The sequence below is a fragment of the Bos grunniens genome, chromosome 13 (assembly GCF_055505025.1).
Source record: "Bos grunniens cultivar Pamir isolate PY7600 chromosome 13, Bosgru_T2T1.0, whole genome shotgun sequence".
Lineage (NCBI taxonomy): Eukaryota > Metazoa > Chordata > Mammalia > Artiodactyla > Bovidae > Bos > Bos grunniens.
This window is the reverse complement of record NC_141177.1, coordinates 66,649,710-66,676,861: the sequence shown is the minus strand read 5'-3', so window position 1 is coordinate 66,676,861 and position 27,152 is coordinate 66,649,710. Positions and strand designations below refer to the sequence as shown.

At 56.0% G+C, this 27,152-nt stretch overlaps 1 protein-coding gene across 4 annotated transcripts; it reads right to left on the bottom strand.

Moving 5' to 3' along the window:
• Positions 1 to 371: 371 nt before the first annotated feature.
• Positions 372 to 27,152, bottom strand: PFKFB3 (6-phosphofructo-2-kinase/fructose-2,6-biphosphatase 3). 4 transcript variants are annotated; one of them, XM_086334803.1, is made up of 16 exons: positions 26,752 to 27,152; positions 19,723 to 19,848; positions 18,638 to 18,734; positions 17,959 to 18,025; positions 17,448 to 17,522; positions 17,040 to 17,096; positions 14,343 to 14,467; positions 13,667 to 13,874; positions 12,112 to 12,258; positions 11,887 to 11,991; positions 10,390 to 10,519; positions 9,778 to 9,840; positions 9,600 to 9,664; positions 7,785 to 7,958; positions 6,275 to 6,297; positions 372 to 2,883 (listed from the first exon to the last, which is right to left on the bottom strand). In XM_086334803.1, exons 1-16 carry the CDS (start codon positions 26,825 to 26,827, stop codon positions 2,877 to 2,879), a joined length of 1,545 nt encoding a protein of 514 aa, XP_086190929.1. In that variant the 5' UTR covers positions 26,828 to 27,152; the 3' UTR covers positions 372 to 2,876. The 4 variants fall into 4 exon arrangements, with proteins under 4 accessions (XP_086190929.1, XP_086190928.1, XP_086190931.1 ...); XM_086334802.1 differs by lacking the exon at positions 6,275 to 6,297; XM_086334804.1 differs by lacking the exon at positions 372 to 2,883 and having other exon boundaries at positions 6,271 to 6,297.

Below are 27,152 nucleotides of genomic sequence, written 5' to 3'. Positions count from 1 at the left end.
CTGCAAAGCAGGAGGACAGAAACAGCCCCCTCTACCCAGGGCACGCAGGATAAGGATCACGGAAGATCATTAACCCGTCCGCACTGCAGCTGTTCGATGGAATGACTTTATCTGCTGCAGGTGAATTTCAAGTCCTAGGGGATTTTTCAGCCAAAAGGCATGTGGGATCTTAGTTCCCCGAACCAGGGCTTCAACCAGTGCCCCCAGCAGTGGAATCCTACCCAACCACTGGACCACTGGGGAAGTCCCTGCACGTCCTGGTTAAAGGAAGGTGATGGGGCTGAGTGGCAGAAACTTGGTGGAGTGACCCCCAGACTAGTTAAAGTCTTCCTGTCCCTCTCCCCAAAAAAGACCAAGGGGTGCTTCACCTGTGTATTTCAACCAGGTATTTTATTGTTCTGGCAACTGCAAAATATACAAATTTCCGACAGGCTTTCCGTTTGAAAGCTGGCACAGCTTCATCTCAGGTAATTAACTCGGACAAATTTATAGAGAACACAGAGAAGTCAGAAGTCACACGTAAAAGGCCCCCAAGCCCACCAACCAACAAAACCCAATCTATACAGCTTTCCATCTTCAGGATCCCTTATACATATTAAATAAATAAATAGCACATCTGCTATCAAAATAATAAAAAAATAAATTTCAAGTATTAGAAACGAAAACGTCATTGGCGTGGTTCAAACAGTCTTTCTTCCCTACCCCCAAATGAAGAGCTTTTCTCAGGACAGAAGAAGGGGAGGGGCAAGCCCAGCCCAAAACGAATAAGCGAAGTTAAAAATATTGGTCCCAGAAGCTTCTGGGGGAGGGGAGTGACAGCCAGCAGTCAGCGAGGCAGAAGCCCTGCGACTGCGGCTCAGACACAGCCTCGGCCCGCTCCTCCCTCCCTGGAAGTCCGGTCTCTGGCCCCCGGACCCCCAGCTTCTGCTCTCTGCCTGTCCCCCACCTTCCGCCAACACTGAGGTTCTCTCTCCACATCAAGGCCCCTGCAAACCAAGGTCCCGGTCAGGCCAGGCCTCCTGTGTAAATGCACTGATTTTGGGCAGTCAGAGGCCAGGGCAAGCATTCAGATCAGCCGTCAAGAGTCGAAATTCAGGGTCCGCTCCAAACACCAGAGGAGGAGCCAGAAGGTGGATGTAAGAGCTGTTCGCAGGAGGACAGCAGGCCCCTCCGTCTAAACACGCACACAGACACACACGACAACAAGGCAGCAGGAAAGAGGGAGAGTAACACACGCCCTGCACAGGCACGTACAGACAGACAGACATCCTCTTGGGAAGATGGCCAGTGATGGGAAGGGAGGGTTTGAACAGCTTGATGTGAAACCCACACACCTGACTGTAGGGCCTCTGAATCCTGTCCCCGCTCCCCACTGAGTCCCAATCAGAGAAACATGCATTTTTCTTCTACAAGCTCCTCTCAAACAAAAAATACTAACAAAAACAGTTCCTCTCCCCACTCCAGGCTCCAGCTGTCTAAATGGCCCCCCACCCCCATGACTACTTCACAAGCTAAGAGGGGGAAGGAGCGGGGAAGGCAGGAAGAGAAGGTGACCTTTGGCACCGGCTTCTTGAGATTCTGAAAAGGGTCACTGGACAAGATCTACCTCAGTTCACACCGCTTCTCCTGGGCCTCGACCCCCTCGAGTGCCCGGAGGCCCCAGGAGAAGACCAGCAGGCAGAAACTACAGGTGTTCAGAACCCCGTGTCCACAGCCTGCTCTGACCGCCCCCTACTAGAAATGCCGCAGGCGCTGTGAAGGCAGACGAGGACATTCTTTCCTCCGGACCCGCCCAGGGCAGCGGGCTCCGCGCTGAGGACACAGCAGGTCTCCTCACGCACACAGGGCGCTGCTCCACATCCTGCGGCCAGCCTCCTGGAGGACGCGGCCACGAGTGAGGCCTGGCTTGGGCCGCTGTCCCCACCCAGGAAGCACAGGAGGGGACGAATGTCCCGAAAGAGGGGGCCAGGTCGTTGTTTTGCATGCTGTCGCCCAGAGTCAGTCTTGCAACAATCCCAATGCTCCCTGCCCGGCCATTTAGGGGTGGGGGTATCCCCTCACCTCCCCAGAGGCACGCCCGGCTCCCACAACCTTCCAGAGCTCCAGCCCCAAGCATCGGGGTTTGGCACAAACCCCGAGCATCTTCAGTTGCCAAAGGTGAGATGTTTCAGGTCACAGTCTCTGCCGTTAACAAAGTGCGTGAGCCAGCAGGCCCGGGAGCCGAGGGAAGAGCTTGCGCTAGGAGGCGAGGCCCCCGGGGCTGTTTCCTCCTGCCAGACTGTCCCACGCCCTCCTCAGAGGCAGGACAGACTGGGAAGGGTAGGCAACATGCAGAGGGGCTGCTGCCTGGCTGACCAGCGGGTCCAGCGTGGGGCTCCTCTCTTCAGCTGCAGGACCGGCTCTCCTGGGTGAACCCCACCCAGCTCAAGCCATGAGCTTCCCTGCAGGAGGCAACGTCCAGGCCAGATGCACAAAGAGCCTCTTGGAAGTTTTCATTCCCTTGATCCTTAGCGGCTGAGAGCCTGGCCCCCCTTAAGGTTAGGAGTCGAGGACCAGCATCACCACCAGCGGGGCAGGTACAGAACGAGATGAACAAGCCCACAGGGAGGCACCTGGTCCTGCCTCCTCTGTGCACGGTCCTTCCCGAGCCACTTGGGGCCCACGGGGAGAGCGGCCTGAAGGCTGGGGAAGCAGGGGCAGGCGGGGGCCCAGTCCCCCTGGAGCAGCAGCCCCTCCTCCATGCTGCCCTCCACCCTGCTCCGCTCTGCGAGACGTCCTCGGACGGCTGGCGGTGGGCAGACGGAAGGGCGGGATCCGGGTGTGGGGAGGGGGCGGTCAGTGCGTCCTGGAGGCGTCCACGCTGCCCGGGGAGCCTTTCATGTTCTGCTCTCAGGAGAGAAGAGGGGGAAGCCGGTTACCATTCCTGTTGACTAGGCTTCGCAAGCAAAGATGAAGTTTGCAACTGAGATGCGGGCCCCCTCTCCCCAAAAGAGAACACGGCCCGGAGGAGCAGCATCACCAAATACAGTGCGGCCCAGGAACGTGGTGGTGGACGAGCCTGGGGTCCCACGGGGAAAGGGGCCAGGAAGGGCCCTGACATGCGCCCGGAGGAGGCGGGGAGGGTGCGGGTGGGCACAGTGGGCAGCTCCTGGGGTCTGAGCTGCTCCCAGGAGCACTGGGTGCCAGCACCCAGGGCCCCTCCAGCTCCTGCCTCTTTAGAGCCCAAGGCTGTGCTTGTCTCCACCCGGGGCACTCATGCTGGCCTCGCTACCAGGCAGGGGCAGTGGGGGCTGGTTAAACCTGGAGAAGCACTAGGACCCTCCTCTCAGCCTGGCCTAAGCAGAGCTGTGGGCTCCTAACCTACCCTCCTTAACCTGCCCCGGAGAAAAGGGAAACAATTTCTAAGTCTTCTCCTCCCAGACGGTCTTAGCGAGGCGGCAGGGAAAGTGGAACCCAGGAGGACAGAAACACAAGCATCACCACAGCCCACTCCTCTCCCGCCAGAACCAAGAATCTCTGAAAGAGAGGCCCATCGCAGGGCTGGCGGCACAGAAGCTGGGGCCCCACTGAGCCTGCTTTCAGCCGGACTCAGGGCCCAGGCCACCGACCCACTGCCCACGAGTGCATCAGACCACCCCAGTGAGCTGGGCGTCTCCAGCAAGGCCCCCGAAGCTCATAACCAGGGAGGACTCGGTCAACCTGTGGGGTCAGGGATGGAGGTCCAGCTCCCACCCACCCTGGGACATCAGACGCCCGAGGCTGTGGCACCCACGAATGATGGTGATGCGATGAGGACACTGGAGACCATAGGCCACGTCATGCGCTCAGGGTGCCCAGGGCTCTGGACACACCAAGACATGGGCGCTGCCCTTTAAGAAACACACATGCTCCGGGGCCTGGGTGAATGAGTTACAGACTTCACGATGGCCAGTGTCCACGCAGACCATGACGCCCCGAGGGCTGAGATGCCATGATGCAGAGAGACGTGGAAGGAACGGAGGCTGGCATGCAGGTAGCGTTTACCTTGCCAAGGTTAGTAAGGAGAGAACTTTGAGAAAATATGACAGACAGTTCGTCTTTCAAGCATAGAAGGGGGAAGGAAGAAACATGTTGGGAAAGAAAAACAAAACATCTTTAGTAGGATTGTCTTCTGAGGGCGCATTTGACATTTAAACGTCGAGGAGGCATGGCAACCCACTCCGCGGTTCTCGCCTGGGCAATCCCATGGACGGGGAGCCCGGCAGGCTACAGTCCACGGGGTTACAGGACAGTCGGACACGACTGGGTGACTAAACAACAACACGGACTTGTCAGTTTCTGTTATGTGAGTACTATAAGAAGCTAAATAATTAAACACATTATTTAGGACTAAAAATAAAAAAGCCAAGGATGCCCTGTGAAGGCCAGACGGCCTGCCGGCCCCTGGGGAGCGGGCTGCAGGGTAGGCGCTGTGTCCCACCTATCACGAGCCTGCTTTACCAGGACACCAGCATCCTGGGGCCACCACCCTAAGACCCCAAGGGCACCCCATCCCCAGTCCCTGAGGACTCCTGCTGCCCACGAGAAGGAACCCTCAGCCTGGCCAGGCCGCCAAAGCACAGGGCACGGAGCCTCCCTCAGGAACAGCTCTTGTCCACCAGGCACTGGCCCCGAGCCAGGTATTTTCCTAAGTGCTACACCCACATTCTCGTCATCAAGACACCTGAACGCTGACACACCTGCATGGATGCAGAGAACACATTTTCACTGAACTGGAGGGATTCTGACCAAAGGCACCACCAGCCTTAGAAAGAGACACGTTCAACCTCAAAGGGTGGCTGAATGGCCCTCTCCCAGCAGGAGGATGTCCTTCCTGGCAACACTAGGCTGTGGATCAAAAGGAAGAGGACACGCACAGATGCAAAACTGTAAGGTTCCAAACTTCTAAGGCTGGTTTTCACAGTAGCACATTCGCCCCTGGGGCACTCTATGTGTCGCAGGGGTCACAGACACAGGACTGTTACTCTTACAGGCTGACTCTGACGGGCAAGCCCACCATTAAATAAACATGTCTCAGCCACAGGAAGCGGCTGCAAAGCAGAGGCTGCAAGAGCCAGAAAGGAACCCAAACTGCTCTGGGCCTCGCCCCACAGGCTGCAAACGCCAGGTGCCCGGGATGGGGAGGTGAACAGGACCCAGGCAGCTCTGGAAGCCAGCAGAGAGAAAGTAGCCAGCCTTTGGGACTGGAGAGCCATTCAACCACTGGTTCTGTTGAGGGCTGGTGGGGTGACTGTGGGCGAGGCCTCACCCTCATCTGGGAAGCGGGGCCAAGAACTGCCCTGCGACCTCCGGGGGTTATATTAAGAACTAAAGACTCGGGATGTGTAAAAGCTGAAAAGTGATGATGTGTATTTCTGGGCAGGTGATATCACTCAGTCCAAACACAATGCCCAGCGGCTCCTATTTTCCAAGAGTAAGCCACGTTTCTGCGTGGATTAGCCTAGCCAGTGAAGGGGAAGATGGGGCAGGTGTGACGCAAGGAGTTAGGGCGATGTTTCAGGATGTCTCTTGTTAAAATTTTGTGATATAACAGCCGCAGTTCATTCCTGTGGCTGGGGACCACCAGAGCAGAGGAAGCACTGAATTTATCCAGTGGAATGAAAACCAGCGCTGAATTAACCAGAAACTACAGAGAGACAGCCGCACCCCATCCTGGACGTGACCATAAAGGCCGAGAGTGTTCTGATCCAGGACAACACGATGCAGAGCAGTGGTGTCCAGGCAGACCACTCCAGAGCGGGGGTCCCGGAGCCCCGGAAGGTGGGGGATCTCTGCAGGACAGGAGGGGTGCTCGGGTCTTCCACTGTTGACCGTGCAGGTTAGGCTCTGCGCAAACTTTGCGCAAACTTTCCTCTCAAAATGGTAGGGCTCTTGGGGGAGGCCCAGAACATAAAAGACAACATCAACAGGCAAAGACCCAGCTTCCTGCCAATGTCTGACGCCAAGAGGGAAAAAGCAGACCGATGTCCAGCCACTGAGAACCGCAAATACTAACAGTCACCCCGCCCCGAGAGGGAGCGAGGAGAAGGCGGCGGCGGCCAGGATGGCCGAAGGACGCACGGAACACCCACTCCCTGCGTCCTGTCCTGAAAATTCACGGACCCTTTCTCCTTCCTCCTTCAGATTTTACAAAAACTGCCGTGACCCTCACCGCTTCAACAGGCAGGAGGGCCAAGCTGACAAGCAAGGAGAAAAGAGATGCAAAGAACAAAAGAATTCAGAGAAAAATACTTACAAACAGGCTTTCCCTAGCAAAGGCTGCAGAGAGAAAAGGTGGGAGAGAGTCAGTGCGGGGAAGGGAGAGGGCCTGGGTCACTGGGGACCAGGCATTCTCTGTGAGATGCAGCCCTGGGCACCCCCAGCCTGGCCAGCAGCTTCCATGTCTGCAACCCCGCAGGACGGGCCCACCCCCCAACCCCCATCACCCGGGGCAGCACGGCCTTGACTGTCACCCAACCCCCGCCCGCGACTGTGACTGTGGCCCCTCAGCTTCCATCTGTGACCCCACCATTTACACCAACACATGATGTCACTGACATGCCACTTTAGCTCTAAGTTTTCACAAAATCACTGCTGAGGGTAGGCCCAAAAGGACCACTAATTAGATGTCTTCCAGCCAGTCTGTCTCCCTCATTTTAAAAAAACAGGGAGACTGAAGGCCAGGGAGGTGACAGAACGTGACCTAAAACCCCAGAGCTGGCACTAGGGTGGGACATGACCACAGACACACTCAGTACGAGTCTCCCCATGTTCAGCCCGTGGCAGAAGCTGCTGCTCCCCCATCCCACGGATGAGAAAACTGAGGCCTGAAGCGGGCCAATGGCCTGCCCAGGGTGGCACGGCACCGTCACCCCTGCCCCCACCCCGGGCACACACACAGCATGTTTCCAGACAGCACAAGGTTTAAAGGAGTTTCCAGGAAACTCAGGAAGAGCCTGCGGGCCTTCAAATTCAGCTTGAACTTGAACCCATGATTTCTATGTCAGAGGGTGGCGGTTAGGGGAGACCCCTAGGTGGGACCCAAATCTGTCCCTGGGGACTTCTACATCTCACACCCCGGCCAGGATTCTCGAGTGTTGTTGAGGAAGACAGTGGTTTGCTGGAAACAAATTTTACGGCTCAACAGCCAGCATCTTTCAGCCTAGCATCACAAAGAATGAAATAATCTAAGAATTAATCTAGTTGGTTTTCTCCTTAGGGGTTTTTTCACTGTTATAGGAGAAAGTGTCTATTCCAGGTCCTTTGGCCCGGGTTCCAGTCTGTCCACACCAGCTCCAGACACATTCCCAAGGCCCCATATGACAAAGCTTTTCTCTAACAGAACAACGGTCAGGAAGGAAGTCAGGAAAGATACTCATCGTGGGGATAGAAGAGATGTCCCCAGGCCACACAGAAGCCAAAAGCCCTCAGCCAGATGGGGGCTGAGCTGGTCCTGAACTGAGGGTTGCCTTCAACTTTTAGAAGAAACTGTCCACGAATATGAATGGATCATGGACACTGGGCCATCTCTTTGCTTGGCCTGGTTCTGCCCAGGGAAGGCCACCTCCCTGGAAAGGGCGTGCCTGTGCAAAGCCAAGGTCTCAAGAATGGATCTGGGGGTTCCACACTCAAAGGGACGGTCCATGTCCTCTCCTCCCAGTCCCCAACCCCACGCAGGCCTAAGTCTGTGGCCCCTGCTGCCCTGCTGGGCACGCTCTCCCCACCCTGCACGCGACTCGACTCAGGAAGAAGGGGGGTCAACGCACTTGTCCGGGCAGCTGCGTGGGCACCTCCGGGGGCAGGCAGGTGGGCAGGGCAGCGGAGGTAGAGGCCACATGCTCCTCAAAGCTGTTGATGCGAGGCTTTTTGGTGGGCTCGGGGCTGGCTAGTGGGGTGACACTATTGCGTCTCATGAGCGGGTTAGGTCCCTTCTTTGCATCCTAAGCGAGACAAAGACAAAAGAAAGAAGGCGACAGTTACGAGGAGGGGGAGGTAAATAAGCCAAAAAAACCCCCAAAATCCGAAACCAAACCAAACACATTTCTCTGCTTCTGGATTTCACTAAGACCACGAGACTGACCACGGAGAATGGCCCTGGGCTGCAGGGCCGCCGGCTCGACCTGCATCTCCCACTCAGCAAGAACAAGGGATGATCTCTCATCCTGAGCCCCCGCCCCGATCATTTCCAGACAACCACTTGACAGACACGACGTTCGCAAAGCAGGCAAGGAAGGAAGAGAGAGCGGGACAGTGATGCAGTGGCAGCATGTGAGAGGCGGGGGGAAGACCTGGCTGCAAGCCTCCAGGGACGCAGAGGGTGGGGTCCTGGGCTCGAGGCGTGGGCGGCGGGAGGTGTCGGTGCCGGTCCCCCCTCCTGCTGACCTCAAGCTGGCATCTTCCCAGTTTCTGCTCCCAGGGAGCATACCCAGCCTCAGACAGGAAACGCAGCCTCCACCCCAGCCAGGGGACCACAGACACAGGAAACACTAGCTTTCTTCCGACCATGGGACAACTCGATTGGAGTGGGGACCTCCAAGGTCTCCATCAAGCCCCTGCCCTGCTCTGCCCGTCAAAGCTTTCAGGGGCCATCAGAGCCCAGTTCCAGTCTGCCCCCATCTCCCCGCTGCGGGAGGGTCCGGTGGGGAGGCTGCTGCCCCTGGAGGGAAAGCCAATGCCCATCCCACCACCCCAACTCGGGAGGCGCCGTCAGAGCCAAGGCATGTGGTCCACCTTCGTCTCGGTCCACCAGCCGGGCGACTGGAGGCTGGGATTTGAACGCCAAGATCTTCTGGCCACGCTCCATGAGAGCAGGGACAGGAACATGGGGATGTCACGCTCAGTGTCAAAGAAAGGGTTGGGTGGATGCTGGCAGAGCACTGAGTCTGGCCGCTGGGATAAAGTAAATTCAAACTTTCTTTCACAAGGTTCCTATGCCTGGGCAGAACTCTGTGCTGTTCCTGGGGGAATCCCAGCCAGGCTGACCACCAAATTCCAGACCGCCCCCAGGTGGTGGCGCATGCGGTCAGGCACTGGGCTTGTCCAGAGAATCATTCATTCCATCTGCCACATCGCTAACTCCCAGTTAAAGCTGTGCTTCCCTGGTCTTCATTCTTTATCATCTTTGTGAGAATTAGAGACGTGAGTGCACGTGGATGACACTGAAATTTGTGGGTCCCACTGCCACCCAGGACTCTGGAACCTGTGATCATTTGGCTTCCCCAGAGGAAAAAGCGACGGTAACCAGACCATGGTTACGTTTAAAAGAAGCTTCCTCCTCCACACTCATTTCTTGGGTCAAGAGGAAATGGGGGAAGAAGCACAGAAAGAAAGGAAAAGGAGGACGATGCCAAGAAGCCACCAGACAGGCAGGCAGGAGCACACGGAGCCGAGAAAGCAGGGAGGGGGTTGGGGAGGGCAGCCCTGAGGACCACAGGTCCAAGCAGAGGCAGGCAGATGCCACCGACCGACACAGCTTTTGCCAGCCCTGCCGCTGCGGGGTGTCCGAGGGGCTGGCACCCACGGGTCCCTCCCGGACAGATGACACAGCAGGGGCGAGGAGGGGGCAGCAAGCTCACACTCACCTCTGACCTCTCCCGGTGTGTGCTCACGGACTCCACGTTCAGGTAGATGGATTCTACTCGGCAACCTGGGTAAAGCCGGGGACAGGTCAGCTTCGGTTAAAGGGGGACCTGAGCTCACACCCACGCCCGGCCCACCCAGGGGGGACCAGTCTCGGTGGGGCTGGGTCCCCACACTTACCATAAGCGATGGGAGTCAGCTTCAAGACAGCGTGAAGTGGGCACTTCAGATAGGGCATCTCCTCTGAAAACGACAGAAGGGCCCATGGTGAGATGGGAGACTGGAGGGTGGCCATGCCCAGGCCCCTCACCAGAGCCTGTGCCACAGATGCCTGGCTAGGCAGGTGTATGGCCCCTGCCCCCGCCCCCGGCCCTGGTGCCGGTGGCAGGCGGCGCTGCTAAGACACCCAGAAGAACATGATCAGCGCTAAACCAAAGCCTCACGCAATGAGCTGGAGTAAGAGCGTCATTCCCCAAACACTTTAGGGGTCGGGATCCCGCTGGCCCGTAGGCAGACACACGAGTGTTTAGAGGTTGCTGGGCTGGGAGCCCCTGAGAGGTGGGTTGCCCCCTGCCCAAAGACGCACTGCCCCTGAGATGTGGAGAGACAGGGAGGCTGGGTTTCTTGAGGTCATTAAGCCCACCCAGCTTCAAACTGCTCTGATATCCTCTGGGGGCTGCACGGAAACACCTGGAGGGGGCTACCCCAGGGGCCCTGCCTCCTCATGGAGGGGCTGGGACCAGCTCCCAACCCCGCCCTCCCCCAGGAGAGGGCGCGCTGCGGGCCAGGCACCTGCGCTCTTGTCGAGGAAGTAGGCCAGGAGGCAGCGCAGGACGGCCTGGTGGCAGATGACCAGCACGTTTTCCTGCCGCTCTAGTTCCATGATGACCGGCTCCAAGCGCTGCACCAGGTCCTGGTAGGACTGCAGGGCGGAGGGAGAAGGGGACACTGAGCTGGAGCAGAAGCCGGGCAGCCCTGGCCACACCCTGCCCATTGTTATAAACCAGAGACCACGCTGGGCACCCCGGGCCACGCCCTCCGGTCGTTATAAACCAGAGACCACGCCGGGCGCCCCCAGCCACGCCCCGCCCATTGTTATAAACCAGGAACCACGCCGGGCACCCCCGGCCACGTCCTCCCGTCGTTATAAACCAGAGACCACGCCATCCGTCCTGCATCAGCCCACCACCCGCGTGCTGGTCCTGCATCCACCCCGGCCCCGGGGGACCCACACCACTGCCCTCTCCCTGCTCCTTCCTGACCCCTACCCTCCCCCGGGAAATGGAGCCCTGACACACAGCACAGCACGAAGGAGCCTGAGCACACTACACAGAGTGACGTCTGAGCGTGTGATTCCATTGACGTGAAACGTCCAGAACAGACAACTCGAGAGACAGAACACAGACTCAAAGAAGCCACGGGCCGGGGGACGGGAACTGGGACTGACTGCTGACAGGCTGGGGGTCTCTTTTGGGGCAATGGGGAAATGTTCTAGAATTAGTGATGATAGCTGCACAATACTGTGAATATACAAAAAAACCCACTGACGTGTACTTTGGCTAAAACAGTGACTTTTATATGATAGGAACTTTATCTCAGTAGGAGAAAATTGAAAAAGAAGGGGTGAACCTGTGACTTTCAAGACCACCACAACCCCTGGTCCCTCTCTCACTAAGGAAGTCCCAGGGAATGAGACCAGGGACAGTGCCCTGAGCTCCCGGGAACTGACGTGTGACAAACGCTGAGCAGAAGGACCACAGGCAGGAAGGACCCCTTCGGGGTGTCACCAGGACAAGCCTTCCGCAGACCTGAGAGCTCCGCCTGCACGGGACCCTCCGTGCAGAGCTCCAGGCAGCTGCTGGCTCAGCCCGAGGGCCTGCAGGGCCCAGGGGTCCCTCTGCCAGCATCCGTGGAGCCGGCACAAGGGACTTGCTGAACGCCTGTCATGATGCCCACAGTCAGCGGGGTCCTGCATCCAGTGCATCAGCAGCCAGGGCTGTTTCCCTTTCCTGAACTGTCATTTCCGTCACTGAAGAAACACCTCTGTCCCAGCTGCTGGGAAACACAGCAGTGCTTTCGTTGGAGCTGTGTGAGTGGGGAGGACTCTGTTCACCCGCGGATGGGCACGGGGCAGCGCAGCAAGGCGAACGCACAGGCCCTTCCTCCGCGGAGCCGCTCAGCCTCTCTGCGTCCCTGGCCTCGCCGGGTACCGCAGCCGCGGCAGGACCAGCGCTAGCTCCTCAGCCGCAGCCCCGCCGCCCGCCCTTCAGCGGCCCAGCGCGCACGTACCTCCCCGGTAGGGTAGCGGTAGTAGTACTTGTCCTGCTCACGCAGCGCGTACTCCTCGGGGTAGGTGTCCTTGATCTCCTCGTAGGTCATCTCCTCACACACGCCCTGCAGGCACAGGCGGAGGTCGCTCGAGGGCGCAGCCCGCAGCCGCTGAGCTGGCCGCCAGCGTGGGAGGCTCGGGGGTCCCCCACAGCGCCTCGGGCAGAGGCCCCGGCCGGCACTCACCGCGTCGATCTCGTTGAGGGCCTTCCACTGCTCGTAAGGCAGCTGCAGGGCCTCGGCCGTCTGGATGGTGCTCTTCAGCTGGCTGGTCCACACCTTGAGGTCCTTCAGGTTCTGCTCCTCCACGAACTTGCTCAGGGCGTTGGCGAACTGGGGGGATGGGGTGAGAGGCGCGCACTTGGTCACAGGCTCCACCCGTCTGGGAGAGGAGGACCGAGCCCCTCTGGGAGGGCAAGGCTGTCCTCACTGCTGGGGAAGCGGGCCCTGCGCAGCCCTGAGGCTCCCCTGAGGCGTGCACACGTGTGAGTCAGTGTCTGGTTGGCATACGCAGACACACACAGGGATTCGCACAAGTACACAGAAAGGCACCGATACATACATGAGGACACACACATAAACAGAGGAACACACAGACACACACAGGGACACAGACACACAGAGGAACACACAGACACAGCACCTGTACACACAGGGACACAGAGATACACACAGAAGAACACAGACACATACACAGAGGAACACACACAGACACAAGGACACGTGTACACACAGGGACACATAGACACACACAGAAGAACACAGACACATACACAGAGGAACACACACAAGGACACGTGTACACACAAGGACACAGAGACACACACAGAAGAACACAGACACATACCCAGAGGAACACACACAGACACAAGGACACGTGTACACACAAGGACACAGAGACACACACAGAAGAACACAGACACATACCCAGAGGAACACACACAGACACAAGGACACGTGTACACACAAGGACACAGAGACACACACAGAAGAACACAGACACATACCCAGAGGAACACACACAGACACAAGGACACGTGTACACACAAGGACACAGAGACACACACAGAAGAACACAGACACATACCCAGAGGAACACACACAGACACAAGGACACGTGTACACACAAGGACACAGAGACACACACAGAAGAACACAGACACATACCCAGAGGAACACACACAGACACAAGGACACGTGTACACACAAGGACACAGAGACACACACAGAAGAACACAGACACATACCCAGAGGAACACACACAGACACAAGGACACGTGTACACACAAGGACACAGAGACACACACAGAAGAACACAGACACATACCCAGAGGAACACACACAGACACAAGGACACGTGTACACACAAGGACACAGAGACACACACAGAAGAACACAGACACATACCCAGAGGAACACACACAGACACAAGGACACGTGTACACACAAGGACACAGAGACACACACAGAAGAACACAGACACATACCCAGAGGAACACACACAGACACAAGGACACGTGTACACACAAGGACACAGAGACACACACAAAAGAACACAGACACATACCCAGAGGAACACACACAGACACAAGGACACGTGTACACACAAGGACACAGAGACACACACAGAAGAACACAGACACATACCCAGAGGAACACACACAGACACACAAGGGCACAGATATGTACACAGGACACATACGCACAGGGACGCTTTCCACCAAGCCCCTGCTTCCCCTACCTTCCTGCCCCGGCTGGACAAGCCCGAGTCGCCCCCGATCTTGCCCTGGAGGTTGTGCTCGCTCTCGCCATGCCGGCACAGGTAGATGGTGCGGGGCTGCACATGGATGTTCATCAGGTAGTACACGATGCGGCTCTGGATGTGATCCTGCACACGGTTCACCAGGAAGCGCCGGCCCACATCGATCACCTTAATCAGCGACAAGTCCCTGCAGGGGGGGCCGGCCTGTCAGACTCGGCTGGCGCAGCCCAGCCCCACCAGGGAGACTCGGCTTCCACCACACCACAGCGTCACTCCAGGGAGGCACAGACCGAGCCTTTCTGCTCCGAGAGTCAGGGGGGTCTGAGTCTGCAATTCCCACAGCAGAGTGGGGCTAGAGGGCCTCCCAGAGGATAGGAGAGAGAAAAGCAAGAGGATTGAAAGGAAAATAAGGGGAAAGAGCAAAGAACGGAGAGAGACGGGAGAGACAGGGCTCAGAAACTCACTTTGCACACAGCAGCAGCACACGGGGCCTACGATAGTTATACCGAATATATCACTAAGGATTTTTTTTTTTGAGACATTTAAAAAGAGTGTATAAAAGTATCCATGAGCAAACGCTTCATGGGAATATTATTCATCAGGAATAATATTCACAGCCCTGAAGCAGGTGGTTCAGTCACTGCTCAGGAATTACCTGTCACATTTATCAGGGTCGAGGGGCTGGTAACTGGCCTCATAGCAGTTAATTCTCTTCATGAAGTCGTCCATAGCTTCTGCGGAGTTGCAATCTTTGTAATCCGGGCTAGAGATTTTCACTTCCTGTAACACCACAAAGAGGCAGCTGATGAATCACGCTGGAGGGCTTTCTGCTTAGAATGAGCAGGATTTGGGGCTTGCAAATTGGGAAAGGCATGGATGGGCTCAGAATGATGATGACCTGACCCACTGTTCTAAGAGGAAAAACAAAAAGAGATATGGCTGAGCGTTGAGTCGCAGCCTGATGATTCCATGGGGAGGGCACCCATGGTAAGGCAAGGACAGGAAACCCAGAGGATTCTTTTTAAGTTTTTTTTTTCTTTTTATGTAGACCATTTTAAAAGTCTTTACTGAATTTGTGACCATATTGCTTCTGTTTTATGTTTTGGTTTTCTGTCCGGGATTTCAGATCTTAGGTCCCCAACCAGGGAACAAACCCACATTCCCTGCATCGGAAGGCGAAGTCTTACCCACTGGACTGCCATGGAAGTCCTACCCCAGGTGGATTCTAATAAATCCCTCTGAATAGGCCCCGATTCAGGATCATTCCAGTAGCCAGGTCACCACTAGACAACCTGGTCTTCAGTCTCCCTGAGTCCCACATAAGCACCTACCCAGAGGAGGCTGCCTGTCAGCAAAGGTGCCCCAGGGGGTGCTGGCAATGCCCCGCCACTGTGGGTACCCTCCAGGTGGAATCGTCGGGTTCCTCCTGCACTGCTCACAGGCGGGGTGGTACCCCCTTGTCATTGGTCCCCAGTGGATGCTTCTCTACCTGGTCCCGACCAAGGCTCGCTTTCATGGGACAGAGACAGAGGAGAAATGCCCCTCGGGCCTGCCATCCTCTAAAACTGAACAAGCCTGAGAAACCTGGCCGATTTCAGGGAAACTCAGAATCTGTTCACACGTGCTCTCTTCTTCCTCAACAATGACCACAGCCATGAAAGACAGGCGGGCACACTGCAAAAATCCAACTTCGGTGGGGAATTCGTGTTTCACTGGGGCAGTGTTTTAGTCCAGGAAGAGGAAAAAGTTCTGGAAGTGGACAGTGGGGATGGTTTCCCAACAGGGTGAATGTACCGAGTGTCATGGAACTGAACACTTAAAAATAGTCAAAGTGGTAACCATTTTTATTAGGTTGGCCAAAAAATTCATTCAGGTGTTTCCATATGATGTTACAGGAAAATCTGAAAACCGTTTTTGGCCAACCCAGCTATGCATGGAGAAGGAAATGGCAATCCACTCCAGTATTCTTGCCTGGAGAATCCCATGGACAGAGGAGCCTGGTAGGAGACAGTCCATGGGGTCACAAGAGTTGGACATGCGACTTAAGAGACTAAACCACCACCACCAAAGTTATGTATATTTTAACATAATTAAAAAAAAAAAAAAAACTCGGTTCACAGATCTCTTCTTCCAACACAGCCTCTTGCATAAAAAGCATGAGAGAAAAGTCTAAAAACTGCTAAGCAGCTCGGAGGCGTCATCAGAGACAGATTTCTGAACACGGAGGGTTGGGGAACAGGGATCCAGGGATTCACAGAGGACAAGATGGTGCATGAGCTTCTGGCCAAGTGAGTGTCAACTGCTCACCAGGGAAACAGTCGATCCTGCAGCTGCGCTCTGCTTCCCTACCCGGTGGAAATGTAGAACCAAACCAAAGAAATACAGCAAAAGCCTTTGTTTAGCCCAAGGCTACTTGTATTTCCTCATACTTTGAGCCTCCTCCTTTGGGGCCACTGAAACCAATCTGGACTGATTTTCCTACCATTTCAATAGCCCTTCCTGAAATATGAACTCATTGCTGAGAAATGCATGCAAATATTCCCACTGCCTTGGAGCAAAGGCCCACCACCAAAAACTAACAAACTCTCAGCATTCCTTTGAAGGACACACACTACATGGCCAAAGTCTGGCACTCCCTGTAGAAGGGTCCGACCAGCTTTTTGCTACAGGTAACATCTTACTCGGATGTATTTAAGCTGGAGAGAAAGTGACCTACAATAAGAGAAGGGGACTTCCAGTGAAGTCTTCACGATAACCTTTTCTGTTTACAGTTTATTGTTATCAAGTACAATTTAAGAAGACATCAAATTAAGCTGCCAAGTACCCTCAATTTACCCAGGTAACCCTCCCCTTGACACAGCAAGAGAAGCAGGAAGACAGTTTTACCACTCCCATTTTTCCCAAATTTGGGAATTCTGCCCTCTGTCTGCAGGGTCCTATAGGTTGTTGTCAACACATGACCATGCTTACCTACTGGGAAAACGTACCGGCAAGAGACCAGCCTCCTGTCTCCATTTCCATCCTCCACCCTAAGCAGCCCCCTCACCCGTCAGCGGCCAAGGCTACTGCCACCAAAACAGTTTCCCACCAAAACTGAGGTCCTCGACTTCTCTCTTACGTCCAACAAAGAAAGCTTTCTGCCAACCACCTGAAGGGCCTTGCTAAGATCAATTCTGGGTCGCAGAATGTGTTTCTAAGTTAAGTCCTGCTCTGCACTTCTGACCCGCCTGATTCCCCGCAAGGCAAAATCAAACCGCCAGCTGGCAGAGCCAGCTCATTCTCAAAGTTCTACGGCTTCTCCTGGCTGACCCAGTCACCCTGTTCTCAGACTGCCATGCTCTGGGGGTCTTACCATGATATTGGAGGCAACGACTGTAGGGTCATCACACACAGACTCAATGAAAAACACCTGGAAGGAAACAAGACAGAAACGTTAGGAAACAACAAAGGCTATTGGGATCGCTGTAATGTCACCGCCACACTGGAGCAGGAAGGACCCCACACATAAATGCCCAAATACACAAGAAAGAACCAGCCATCAGTCTCTGCCCTCCCACCAATAGAGGATGCTCCCCTCCTCAGTCTCAGGAACCCCGTAGGGCCCCCACCAGGAAAGCCCAATCTGTAAGCAACAACACCTGGGCCGTGGCAGGGGAAGCCCAAGTGTGGAGCTCAGGTGCTCCAGACAAGGAACCAGTCAATCCCTGCGGGACCCCCTTGCTCCTGAGCGCACCGGGCCAAGACGAGAAATCAGGCTCACCTTGAAATCGTTTTCTTTGGCAAAATGGAGGATCATGTGTCTCCTCTCTCTAGTAGTATTGGTGGCATCGAAAACCTGGCCAGAGAAGAGAACCCGGTTGGCATTGAACAGTGTTTACTGCACCAGCAGAGGTCAGGTCTGCCACTTTCTGGGGCTCCAGGAGAAACTGCATCCTCCCAGGCCCCCCACGGCCTCTGTCCTGCGCTCAGGGACCAAAGGGGAGGCCGGGGTGGGAGCAGTCCTTAAAGCAACACGCAGGGGAGGGCCACGGAGGGATACTGGCTTCGGGGGCCGCACCTCCCAGGTCCGATGGGCCGTGCCCCTCAGTCTGCCCCACCCACCAGCTTCCTCTTGGGTCCTGGGGCTACCCGCACCCCCTGCTTCCCTCATAGCTCAGGCCAGATGCCTGTCCCCGCCGGCGGCGTCCCCCCATGGCTCTGTCCACACGCCCCACCCTCCAGGGCACTGTCACGTGGCAGGAGGGGAGACGAGACTTATTCCCCAGACTTACTGCGATCTGGCCCCCCTCCTTCGTCAGGTAACTTTTGACATCTCTCAAGGCAGCCAGGGCACACTGCCTGCAACACGGAAAGAGACAGGTATATCAGAGTGGGTCCATCCTAGGGGACACCCAGGCACTACCACCCCCCCACAATGAGCAGGGTGACCTGCGACTCTGCCGCTAAAGTGTACAAGGTGGCTGAGACCACCAGGCCAGAGGCTCCCAGTCAGAGTCCCGCACATACGGCTGCAGCCCTTGGGGAGTGCTTGAGTGCGGCTGGCATGCCGAAAACTGCCCCTGGGAGCTTCCAAAAGACGGCTGCCCAAGTCCTGCCCACGGAAGCCCACTGTACCCATCCAGGTGGGGCTGGCACTGGGGCAGTGCCCCGCTCCCAGGTGACTCTCAGGTCACACTTGGGAGCCCTGGTCATTTTAGGCTAAAAAGGAAATCCTTTTCTGGGGTTAACAGACAATTTTGCAGGGAACGATTTAGCTCGTGCCGAGTGAGATGCTCTTGCTGGTTTGCATCATACCAGCGGGCGCAGGCTGCCTGGAAGCGGAGGACAGCGGTGAGGCTCAGAGGCCGAGAGGCTCACGTGCTGCACGTGGAGGAGCTGGCTGCCCCTCTCCCTCCCAGTCTAAGGCCACATAGCAGACAGAACACCCTGCACCCACAGCCGGGGCCTCACTTGCGGACTTTCATGGCCTCCTCGTTGTCAGGGCGGAAGAAGTTGTAGGAGCTGTACTGCTTCACGGCCTCCCGGCGGTACTCGCCCACGTTGAACACTGCGTGAAAAAGAACAGACCCTTCACTGACCATGCTGACCGCCAGAAAGATCTCCCAGGGCCAGGATCCCTCTTTCCAAAGAAGGAAACCAAGCTGGCACACGACTTGAATAAGATCCCAGGAAAGCCAGAAACCAGGCAGTGGGGGCTGTACATCCTGCACCTGCATCGCTTGATCCGGAAGGCAGCCAGGGTTCCCCAAGACCCAGCACTGCTCACAGTGCCCCTGATTCTCTGGGGTCGCCTCCCACAGCCCAACCTGGAAGCTAGCCTTTCAGGGCCGGGGCTGGAGGCTGAGCCTGAAAGCAGGTGGTGGCCACGTGTCTAGTAAAAACTGGGGCCATGATTCCCACCAACACGGTTGAGAGGGAGTGCGGACTCACATACATGGCTGGATCCACAGCAGCCACTTTGTATACCAGCAGCCCACGCCCAGGATGGGCACTGGGTGCTGATCGGGCAGTTTGTGTATGAAGCACTGTGCTGGGCACAGGTTGGAGTAGGGGTGGGGGTTGGGGCAGCAAATGTGAAAAATTAGTCCTCGTGCTAAAGACATTCCCCGTGTCAGTGGGAAGACCAGATAAAAAAATATAATCAATAGCACAGAAAGAGTACTTTAAGACAGCCAGTGGAGGAATGTCACAAACAAGGACTCGGGGAAGATCCGCACAGACTGGGGTGGTCAGAGAAGGCTTCCCGGAGGGGATGAGGGCTGAGCTGGGGAGGACACAGGGCAGGGAGAACCAGAGAGCAGCCAGTGAGCAGAGACTCCCATGCACACAGCAGGGCGTACATACAGGGTGGTGGGTGACACAGTGGAAAGGAAGGGGTGACCCCCCCCACTACAGGGAAAGCCCCTTAGAGTGGTCCCGCAAAGAGAGTTTCAGCAGCTGGAGAGGGAAAGGCCGTTCTTTTCTGGGGGGATTGGGGTCGTGGCAAGTAGAGTGTATCCCCAGTGTGACAGCTCCGGCTTGGGCTGCAGCCTCACCTTTCGTGGGGACACCAATCCAGTTGAGGTAGCGGGTTAGCTTCTTGGAGATGTAGGTCTTCCCCCGGGCAGGAAGCCCCACCATGACAATCACTGTCGGGGAGTTGGTGAGCTTTGGCCCACAGGCTGGGGAGAAACAACACAAGGGCCATGAATAAAGCAGCCAGCGCTGCCCACAATGGGCCTTAAAGAATCCCATGGAAACGCAGCTTTCATTCCCACCTGGAAGCCCCTGCACTTTACAATCCAGCAGGACTGGGCCCCCGACAGCCAGAGCCCTTGGTCACACGGCTCCCTCTTGCTCTGAGGTCCTCATGGCAGGGACCCCAAATTCCCAGCCTGACACCAAAGGGCCCCAAACCTAGCCAGAAAATGATGACTAACCCCAGAGGGGAAAGTAGCCCTGGGGTGTAAGGAAGGGACTTTCCTGCACCAATAAGGGTGAGGTCATCAGTAGGAGAGGCTGTCTCAGATGCAAGGTAACAGGTAAATAGAGGTGGCAGGTAAGAGCCCCGGGAGGTGGGGCTCCAGCAGCCAAATTACAGATAAATTTCTGCACCTCCACGCACGTGGTCTGCATGGCCTTCCTAAAAAAGATTATTTTTAAAAGGCAATTTTCACAGTAAGAGTTTATGAAATGGGAGTCGGTCAGGGACCAAGAAGCTGACCCCACAAATTCCACTGCCCGTGCCTGCTCCTCCTTGTCCAAGTTCTGGCTGCCGCCAAGTCACAAGGGCCCCAAGCAGGGCTCCCAGAAACCCAGAGGGTCTTGCCTGTGCAGCCTCTCCTGGCTTCTCACCCATGTTCCTTGGAATCTCAACAAAACTCCAGGGAGAGAGGTTTTCACTAGGTTTGTAGAAAGCAGCCCAAAGAACCCTGCTTTGGACATTCCAGATGCAATGTTTCCTGAGAGTCTCTGGCATCAGGTGAGAAGTGCTCATGAGCCCAGGACCGCCCATGTGGGGCAGAAACCGGCCTCCTGCCCGCTCCCCACCCAGCAGCGTGTGAGGCGCTCACTGACCACCATGCAGCCCCGCTCCCCGGGCTCCAGCTACAGTGCAGACCAAGCGACTCAGACTGCACTATGGAATCTAGGTTCTTTCCTTCTAAACAGGCGAGTGTCAGATGGGAGGGTTGGGGGCCACCAGGCCGCCGACAGCACAAGCTTGTGTATACCCCTCCTCTCAATCTGGACACCCCAGCACAGCCCCATGATGCTGGGCCTGGTGGCCAAGCACCAGCCACGATGCTTAGGTTCTGCCTCTGGGACCTGCAGCCTAGGGACACGGGGCAGCAAGCGCCACACATGGACACTGTTTCTCCTTTCATGTTTCTAGACTGTCAGGGACAATCTGCAGGAGAGCCAGGAAGAGGAGGAAAGGCTGTCAGGAGGCCAAGGGACACTCAGGAGCCACAGACACCCTTGGCTGGGATTCCCCAGCACCCAGGGGCTGGGAACAAACAGGCTCCTAGAAAACAGAGGTGTCTCGTCCTGTGTGACCACGGGACTGGGGCAAAGATGCACCAGGGGACTTTCTGGAGTCCCTGAGGGGCAAGCGGAGAAAGCTGATAGCCTCCTCAGAGACCAGTGAGAACAGAAGACACACCTATCAGCATGTGACAGCTACAGATGACACACAAGAAAGTGAAAGTGTCCTTGCTTGCACCCGGAAACACCCGCTCTGCTGATCCTTCCCCCAACCCATTGGTTTTCCCCTGGTCTTATCTGATATCCCCACCGTGTCTGCTCCCAGGAGCATCAACACACACACACACTCATACACACACACACACACACTCTTGGCTGTGCACATGCATGCAATACTTTTGTTGGACTCATGCCAAGGAAGCAGAGGCAGATGCTGACTGATTTATCAAATAGGGGATTACTTCTATATCCACTAATCGTATGTGCAAATCTCCTCTGGCAATAGATACTTTGGGAGGAAAAAACAAAACCCATAAAGACATGGCAGCATAAATACCTTAAACCCAAAATTCAAGCTGAATCTCAAAACCAAATAAACCATCCCTTGCTTGTCTGGAGAAGCAGAAGTCATTCCTTGAGTCCTTTGGCTTCTTGCACGAGATTCAAAGAGCCGCCAAAGGTGTCTGCTGCCGCCCATCCGCCCAGGTGCTCAGGGGTCCCCGAAATGACAAAACCTTACCCTCCCTCCTCTTTGTTAAACTCACAGCACATCTCAAGTGCTTTCCTGGTCCCATAATCTCCTGCCTCTGTCTCAATTCCACTTTGAACCTCTTTTTCTCTACTGACCTTTTTAACACTCCCACCTCTCGTACCTTCCTCCCTGGAGCCCTGCCTTTTCATCTTCCTCTCCAATAGCTCAGGAATAGGGAAGATAAGTGTATAGCTTAACGCTAGGTTTTCCCCAAAGTACTTGCATGTAAGGGGATATACCGAGGTTAGAGGTAAAGAAGCAACAGTCTGAAGTCCCTGGAAAGGGGCTGCATTGGCAGATTCCAATTCCAGTCCTGCACCCTGACTGAGCAGCTAACCTCTCTGATTCACATTTTCCACTGCCTCAAGCAGGCAGGACTGCTGTCCTAGCTTACCATACTGATGCCATACTGCAGGCTCAGAAAATAAAAAAAACCGATGGAAGACACTTTGCCATTGCTCCTGTAGGCTTCCCTGGTGGCTCAGCAGTAAAGAATCTGCCTGCAATGCAGGAGCAACAGGAGACACAGGTTCGATCCCTGGGTCAGGAAGATCCCCTGGAGAAGGGCATGGCAACCCACTCCAATATTCTTGCCTGGAGAATCCCATGGACAGAGGAGCCTGGTGGGCTACAGTCCATGGGGTCGCAAAGAGTTAGACATGACTGAAGTGACTTAGCACGCACATACTGCACCTCCTGTAAACTTCCTGCCACCCCGAAATGTTAACCTCAAAAGATGCCACGTCACTCATGCTCTTCTCTTCTAAGTAGGTAGTCAGGCTTCAACACCAAGTTTCAGGGGAACTCATGGAAGACAGACGGGTGAGCTGCAGATGTAGACCAGGCCAGTGCCCAGCGGGCCTCATGCAAATTCCACAGCAGAGTGTCTATGGTAACCATGGCAACCTGCTCCCCCATCGCTGCCAGGCAAGGGCAAACGACACCACCTGAAAAGGGCTCTCTGGGTAACAGGACCACACACTCCACCCTGGGAGAATGGAAGGTAGCCCCAGAAAGCCACGGCAGACACCTGACTGTGGTCTATTGGACACAAACTTTCTCCTGGGATCATTTCAGCCCAGAGAGTCCGCCTGGTCCCGTGTTAGGAATCGACAGGGAAGTGAGCTTGCCCCAGGGGGATGGCAGGGGTGGGGGCGGTGAGGTGGGCCGAGGCTCTGCAGGGTGGGGAGACCCCAGCTCAGCAAAACCTCTTTCCTAAACTCTTCTGGACTGTGCAGTGGATGTTGCACTCATTCATTGCTTTGCACGCACATTTTAATTCAATGCCTAATTCTCGTCCAGAGAATGGCCCTCCCACCCCAACAGGCTCTCTGCCAGCAAGGGAGGGAGGGGCATTTCAGGGAATCAGTTGACAACGCAGGAGCACGGTGGCTGAGAGGGCCCGGAGCCAGGAGAGTTCAAAGCCAGCACTGCCTCAGGTCCCGGACGAGTTACCAAGACTTTCGGAGTCTTGGTTTTCCCTGTCTGTGAAATGCACGGATGTTTCACAAAGGTTCCTGGAGGGTGAAGCAGAAGGTAACGTGTAGGATACTTGCTATGGTAGCCTCCATCAGCCATTGGGGCTTCCTTCCATTAAGGCCAGACACGAGGGAACCAGGACCCACAAGTGAAGGAGGTCCCCTGCATAAGCGGTGAGGGACAGACCTGGGGTTCACCTTGGTCCTTCTCACCTGAAACCCCTGAAGTGCTCCTTCCTCAAAAAGTGGTTCTCAACCCACGACTGAACCTAAAAAGCTTTTAAAACCAGGATGCACAGGCTGCACCTGTAGCAATTCTAACTTGGAGAGGGGGTACCAGCGTGCATTTTTTCCAAAGTCCCCCCCACATGATTTAAATGTGAAGCCAGGGCTGAGAATCACGACTGCAGATTACAGTGGCTGCCCACATGATAAGGTCTGTAAGGTTTCCCCGATCTTCCGTCTTTGAGCCGGAAAACCATCAATGGGGCTAAAGCCTCTGTGAGATGAAACCTCTCAGCAGACAGTACATAACCTGCTTCACAGATGAGGAAAGCGGGTTCTGAGTAGAGAAATGATACATGAGTTGGGACCTGCACACATAACTCTTTCCGTGATGAGAAAAAGGATCACTAGTTCTCGCCAGTCGAGAGTCTACTTCCTTGTCCATTCAGCTGATTCACCAAGTCGGTAAGTCTCCCTGAATTACAGTCTGCATTTGAAGGAAGCGGCAGGATTTGTAAGAAGCATTTACCACCATGAAGTTGTAGCAACCAGGCTCTGAAATGATGGGCTTCAGAGGTGGAAGTGCCACCAAATGAATCAATTTGGGGCTTCCTGTGGCTGTTTAACCGTTCCTTACAGATCCACAGTCGTGTTTTCTGTGTCCTCTGTTAGTTAACACATCTCAGACGGGTCTGCTGTGACCCCCACTAGGACAGCACTTAGAAAGACTGGAACAGGTTCAGGAGGGAGAAAAATCCACCCAGTTCCCAATGCCATTAAAGAAGGGGGGAGGGGCAGGGAATGGGAAAGATGCCAGGAAGAGATACCCTCTCTCCACGATGGGAGGAGACAAATGTGACCATATAAACCCAGAAAGACACTGTTACTTAAAATAACGGCATGCAAGCAATAAATACCCAGGGTGCAGATAATCTTCTAAGAAAAAAATGTAACCCCACAGCCACACACAGGGATTGCAGGAGTGGGCGGAGACAAGGGACTTAATCCATCAGCTTTAGCAAACCACCCCACCACCAGCCCCCCACCCATCAAGCTGCAAATTGTTCCGATAGGGATTTTCAGGCAAATATCTCATCTGCGTGTGAGACGTGCAGGCTGATAGGAACTAATGGATGGATCTCTGAAGCCCTGAAGAAAAGCGTGGCCACACACTTGTGTCTGTCAGAATCACTCAACAAGCGGATGCCAGCCCGCTCAGAGTCCCCCCTCCCACCCCGCCCTGCTGTGGCCAGACCTCCCAGTCCTCACCCCACCGTGAACCCCAGAGGACATGAACCCCAGAGGACGACTAAATGTGAGTGTGCATTTCTGTGTGCACACATACACCTACAGGTGTTGAGAGAACCAATGTATATTTGTGTGGCCCAGTGTATCAAGTGTTCTTTTATCAGCATCTTTTATTCAAAAGTCAAAAAGGGGTGGGGCTCCTTCTGTATCTCCCTCCTGATTTCAGGTGGGGCATTTCTCACCACCACCAAGTTTTACAGAAATATAACCAGATCGCGGTCAGCCTGTTCAGTGGGCTATTTAAGAGCATACCTGAAAGGGCTGGGGAGCAAGACACCTGTAAGGTTCCCCAGAACCCAGCTACCTTGCAAAGAAGCCTAGTTGTCTTTCTGTGGCCGGCTGGACCTGAGGGATCAAGCTGGTGGAGGAGCACTCTACTCTACCCCACCCCTGCCAGCATGGGGAGCACCTTGCCAGGCTCCCATCACCAGGATGTCCTAGGAGCACCCCAGGGCCAACACTCCTCACCTCCTGGGGCAGGTCTGAGGACGGGGAGGTAATTCACACCTGGGCAAAACCTGGGGAGAGGAGCTGTCACTGCGGCCTTGGTGACCAGCCCCTGAGAAATGTGATGGCAGAGAAGGCCCACGGGCCACCTAGCTCGGGGGATGCCTTGAAGCCACTTGGGAGGGTTTGCACCTGGGAGCCAGTGTTTACCTCTCAGGCATTCTGATCTCACCTGACCTGGAGCAAAATGTTCACCACTGTCTCAGCCTGTCCACCTGACAGGCCCCTTGGTGATTTTGCTGGTTCCTCTGGAACCACCCTTTTAAGAGGTGGCTCTCTCCGTGGCGGGGGACAGAGCCCAAGGTAAACCTTCCCAAAGCCTTTATGAGCCAAGACCCAACAGGGCGGGAAGGTGAACTGTCAGCAAACTCCAAGTCCAGAGAGAGAGAGAGAGAGAGTGTGTGTGTGTGTGTGTGTGTGTGCCCGCGCGCGCCGGCTCGCACACGTGGGAAATGCTGCCAACTGTGTAGTCCCCACCCGAAGACCCTCCCCAAAACGTGCACAAAGGCTGAGTTCCAGACAACTCTCCACGCCCCTGGCACAGAGGGTAGAGGGGGGCACCGGGAAAGGAAGAGAGGAGGGAAGCAGAGAGCAGTAAAGACGGCGAAGGGAGAGGGGAAAAAAGAGAACTAAAGATAGGAGATTAGAAATACATAGAAAGAAGGAGAAAAAGATAACACGATGTAAATACATAAAGAAAGAGAAACACAGAGACGAAGGATGGAGTGGGGGTGGAAGCAAAGAGAGGTTGAGAGAGGAGAGAGAAACACGCGGTGGGGAAGAGGAGGTGGAAAGCGGAGAAAAGGAGGCGGGAGGGAAGGAGGGGAAGAGAGGAGAGCGGAGGTAGCGATCGACACAGAACGGCGGCTGGGACCCTAGGAGGCGCGGCGGGCGCCCCGGAGAGGGGCCGGGGCCGCGGGACACGCCGGCGTCCCTTCCCAAGCGTCCCCGAAACGGAGGTTCCCGGCGGCGCCCGGCGCTTCCCGCTCAGCTCGCGCGCCGTTTCCGGGTCCCTCTGCGCTCTCCGCGCGAGCCGAGCCGAGCCGAGCCCCCACGGAGCCCTCGAGCCAGGCCACAGCGCCCCCGACGCCGGCCAGGGGAGGCGCAGCGCCGGCGCCGTGCCCGCCCCGCGCCGGAGCTGGTGGGGAGGAACAGGGGGCGCCCGGGCCGGGACGCGGGGACGGCGCGGAGGGCGGCGCCCGGCCGGCTGAGCGCGCCGGAGGAGGGGAGCCGGCACAAAAGCGCCGGGCCGGCGCCCGCCACACAATGGCCTCTCTCCGCACACGGCGCGCCCTCCCCGGCCGCCCGGCCCCGCGCGCGTCTGCACTCACTTCTGGGCAGCGAGGGGCGGTGGTCGACCGGGATCCAGATCTTCTGCACCCGGCTCTGAGTCAGCTCCAAGGGCATCTTTCCAGCCGAGGCTCGGCGGCCCTCCACCCCTTCTGAAGAATTCAGACTTGGGGAGGAGAGCGGCCTGGCGACCCCCGAAACAAAGGGGGGCGAGGGTGCGTGCGCGAAAGCGCGGCTTTTTGGAAACGTGCTTTGTGCTAAATCACGGGCGCTCGCCTGGGGCGCAAGGCTCCCCAAGCGCTGCGAGAGGGACGCGGGGCTGGGGAGGCACCCACGGCTTCCGCGGGGCTGGGATGCTCCGAGCGCAGTGACAGCCACGGTCCTCTTCCGCCGGCTAAAGCCCGTGCGGTGCTCGCCCGCTGGCCTCCTCTCCGGCTCTGCT

Coding starts and splice junctions, on each gene's coding strand:
- PFKFB3 (XM_086334802.1), bottom strand. CDS start 26,827: ATGCCCTTGGAGCTGACTCAGAGCCGGGTGCAGAAGATCTGGATCCCG. Junction 17,523..17,958: donor AGGAGGGGGGCCAGATCGCA/GTAAGTCTGGGG, acceptor TTCTCTGGCCAG/GTTTTCGATGCCACCAATAC. Junction 14,468..17,039: donor TCGTTGCCTCCAATATCATG/GTAAGACCCCCA, acceptor GTGGTGTTACAG/GAAGTGAAAATCTCTAGCCC.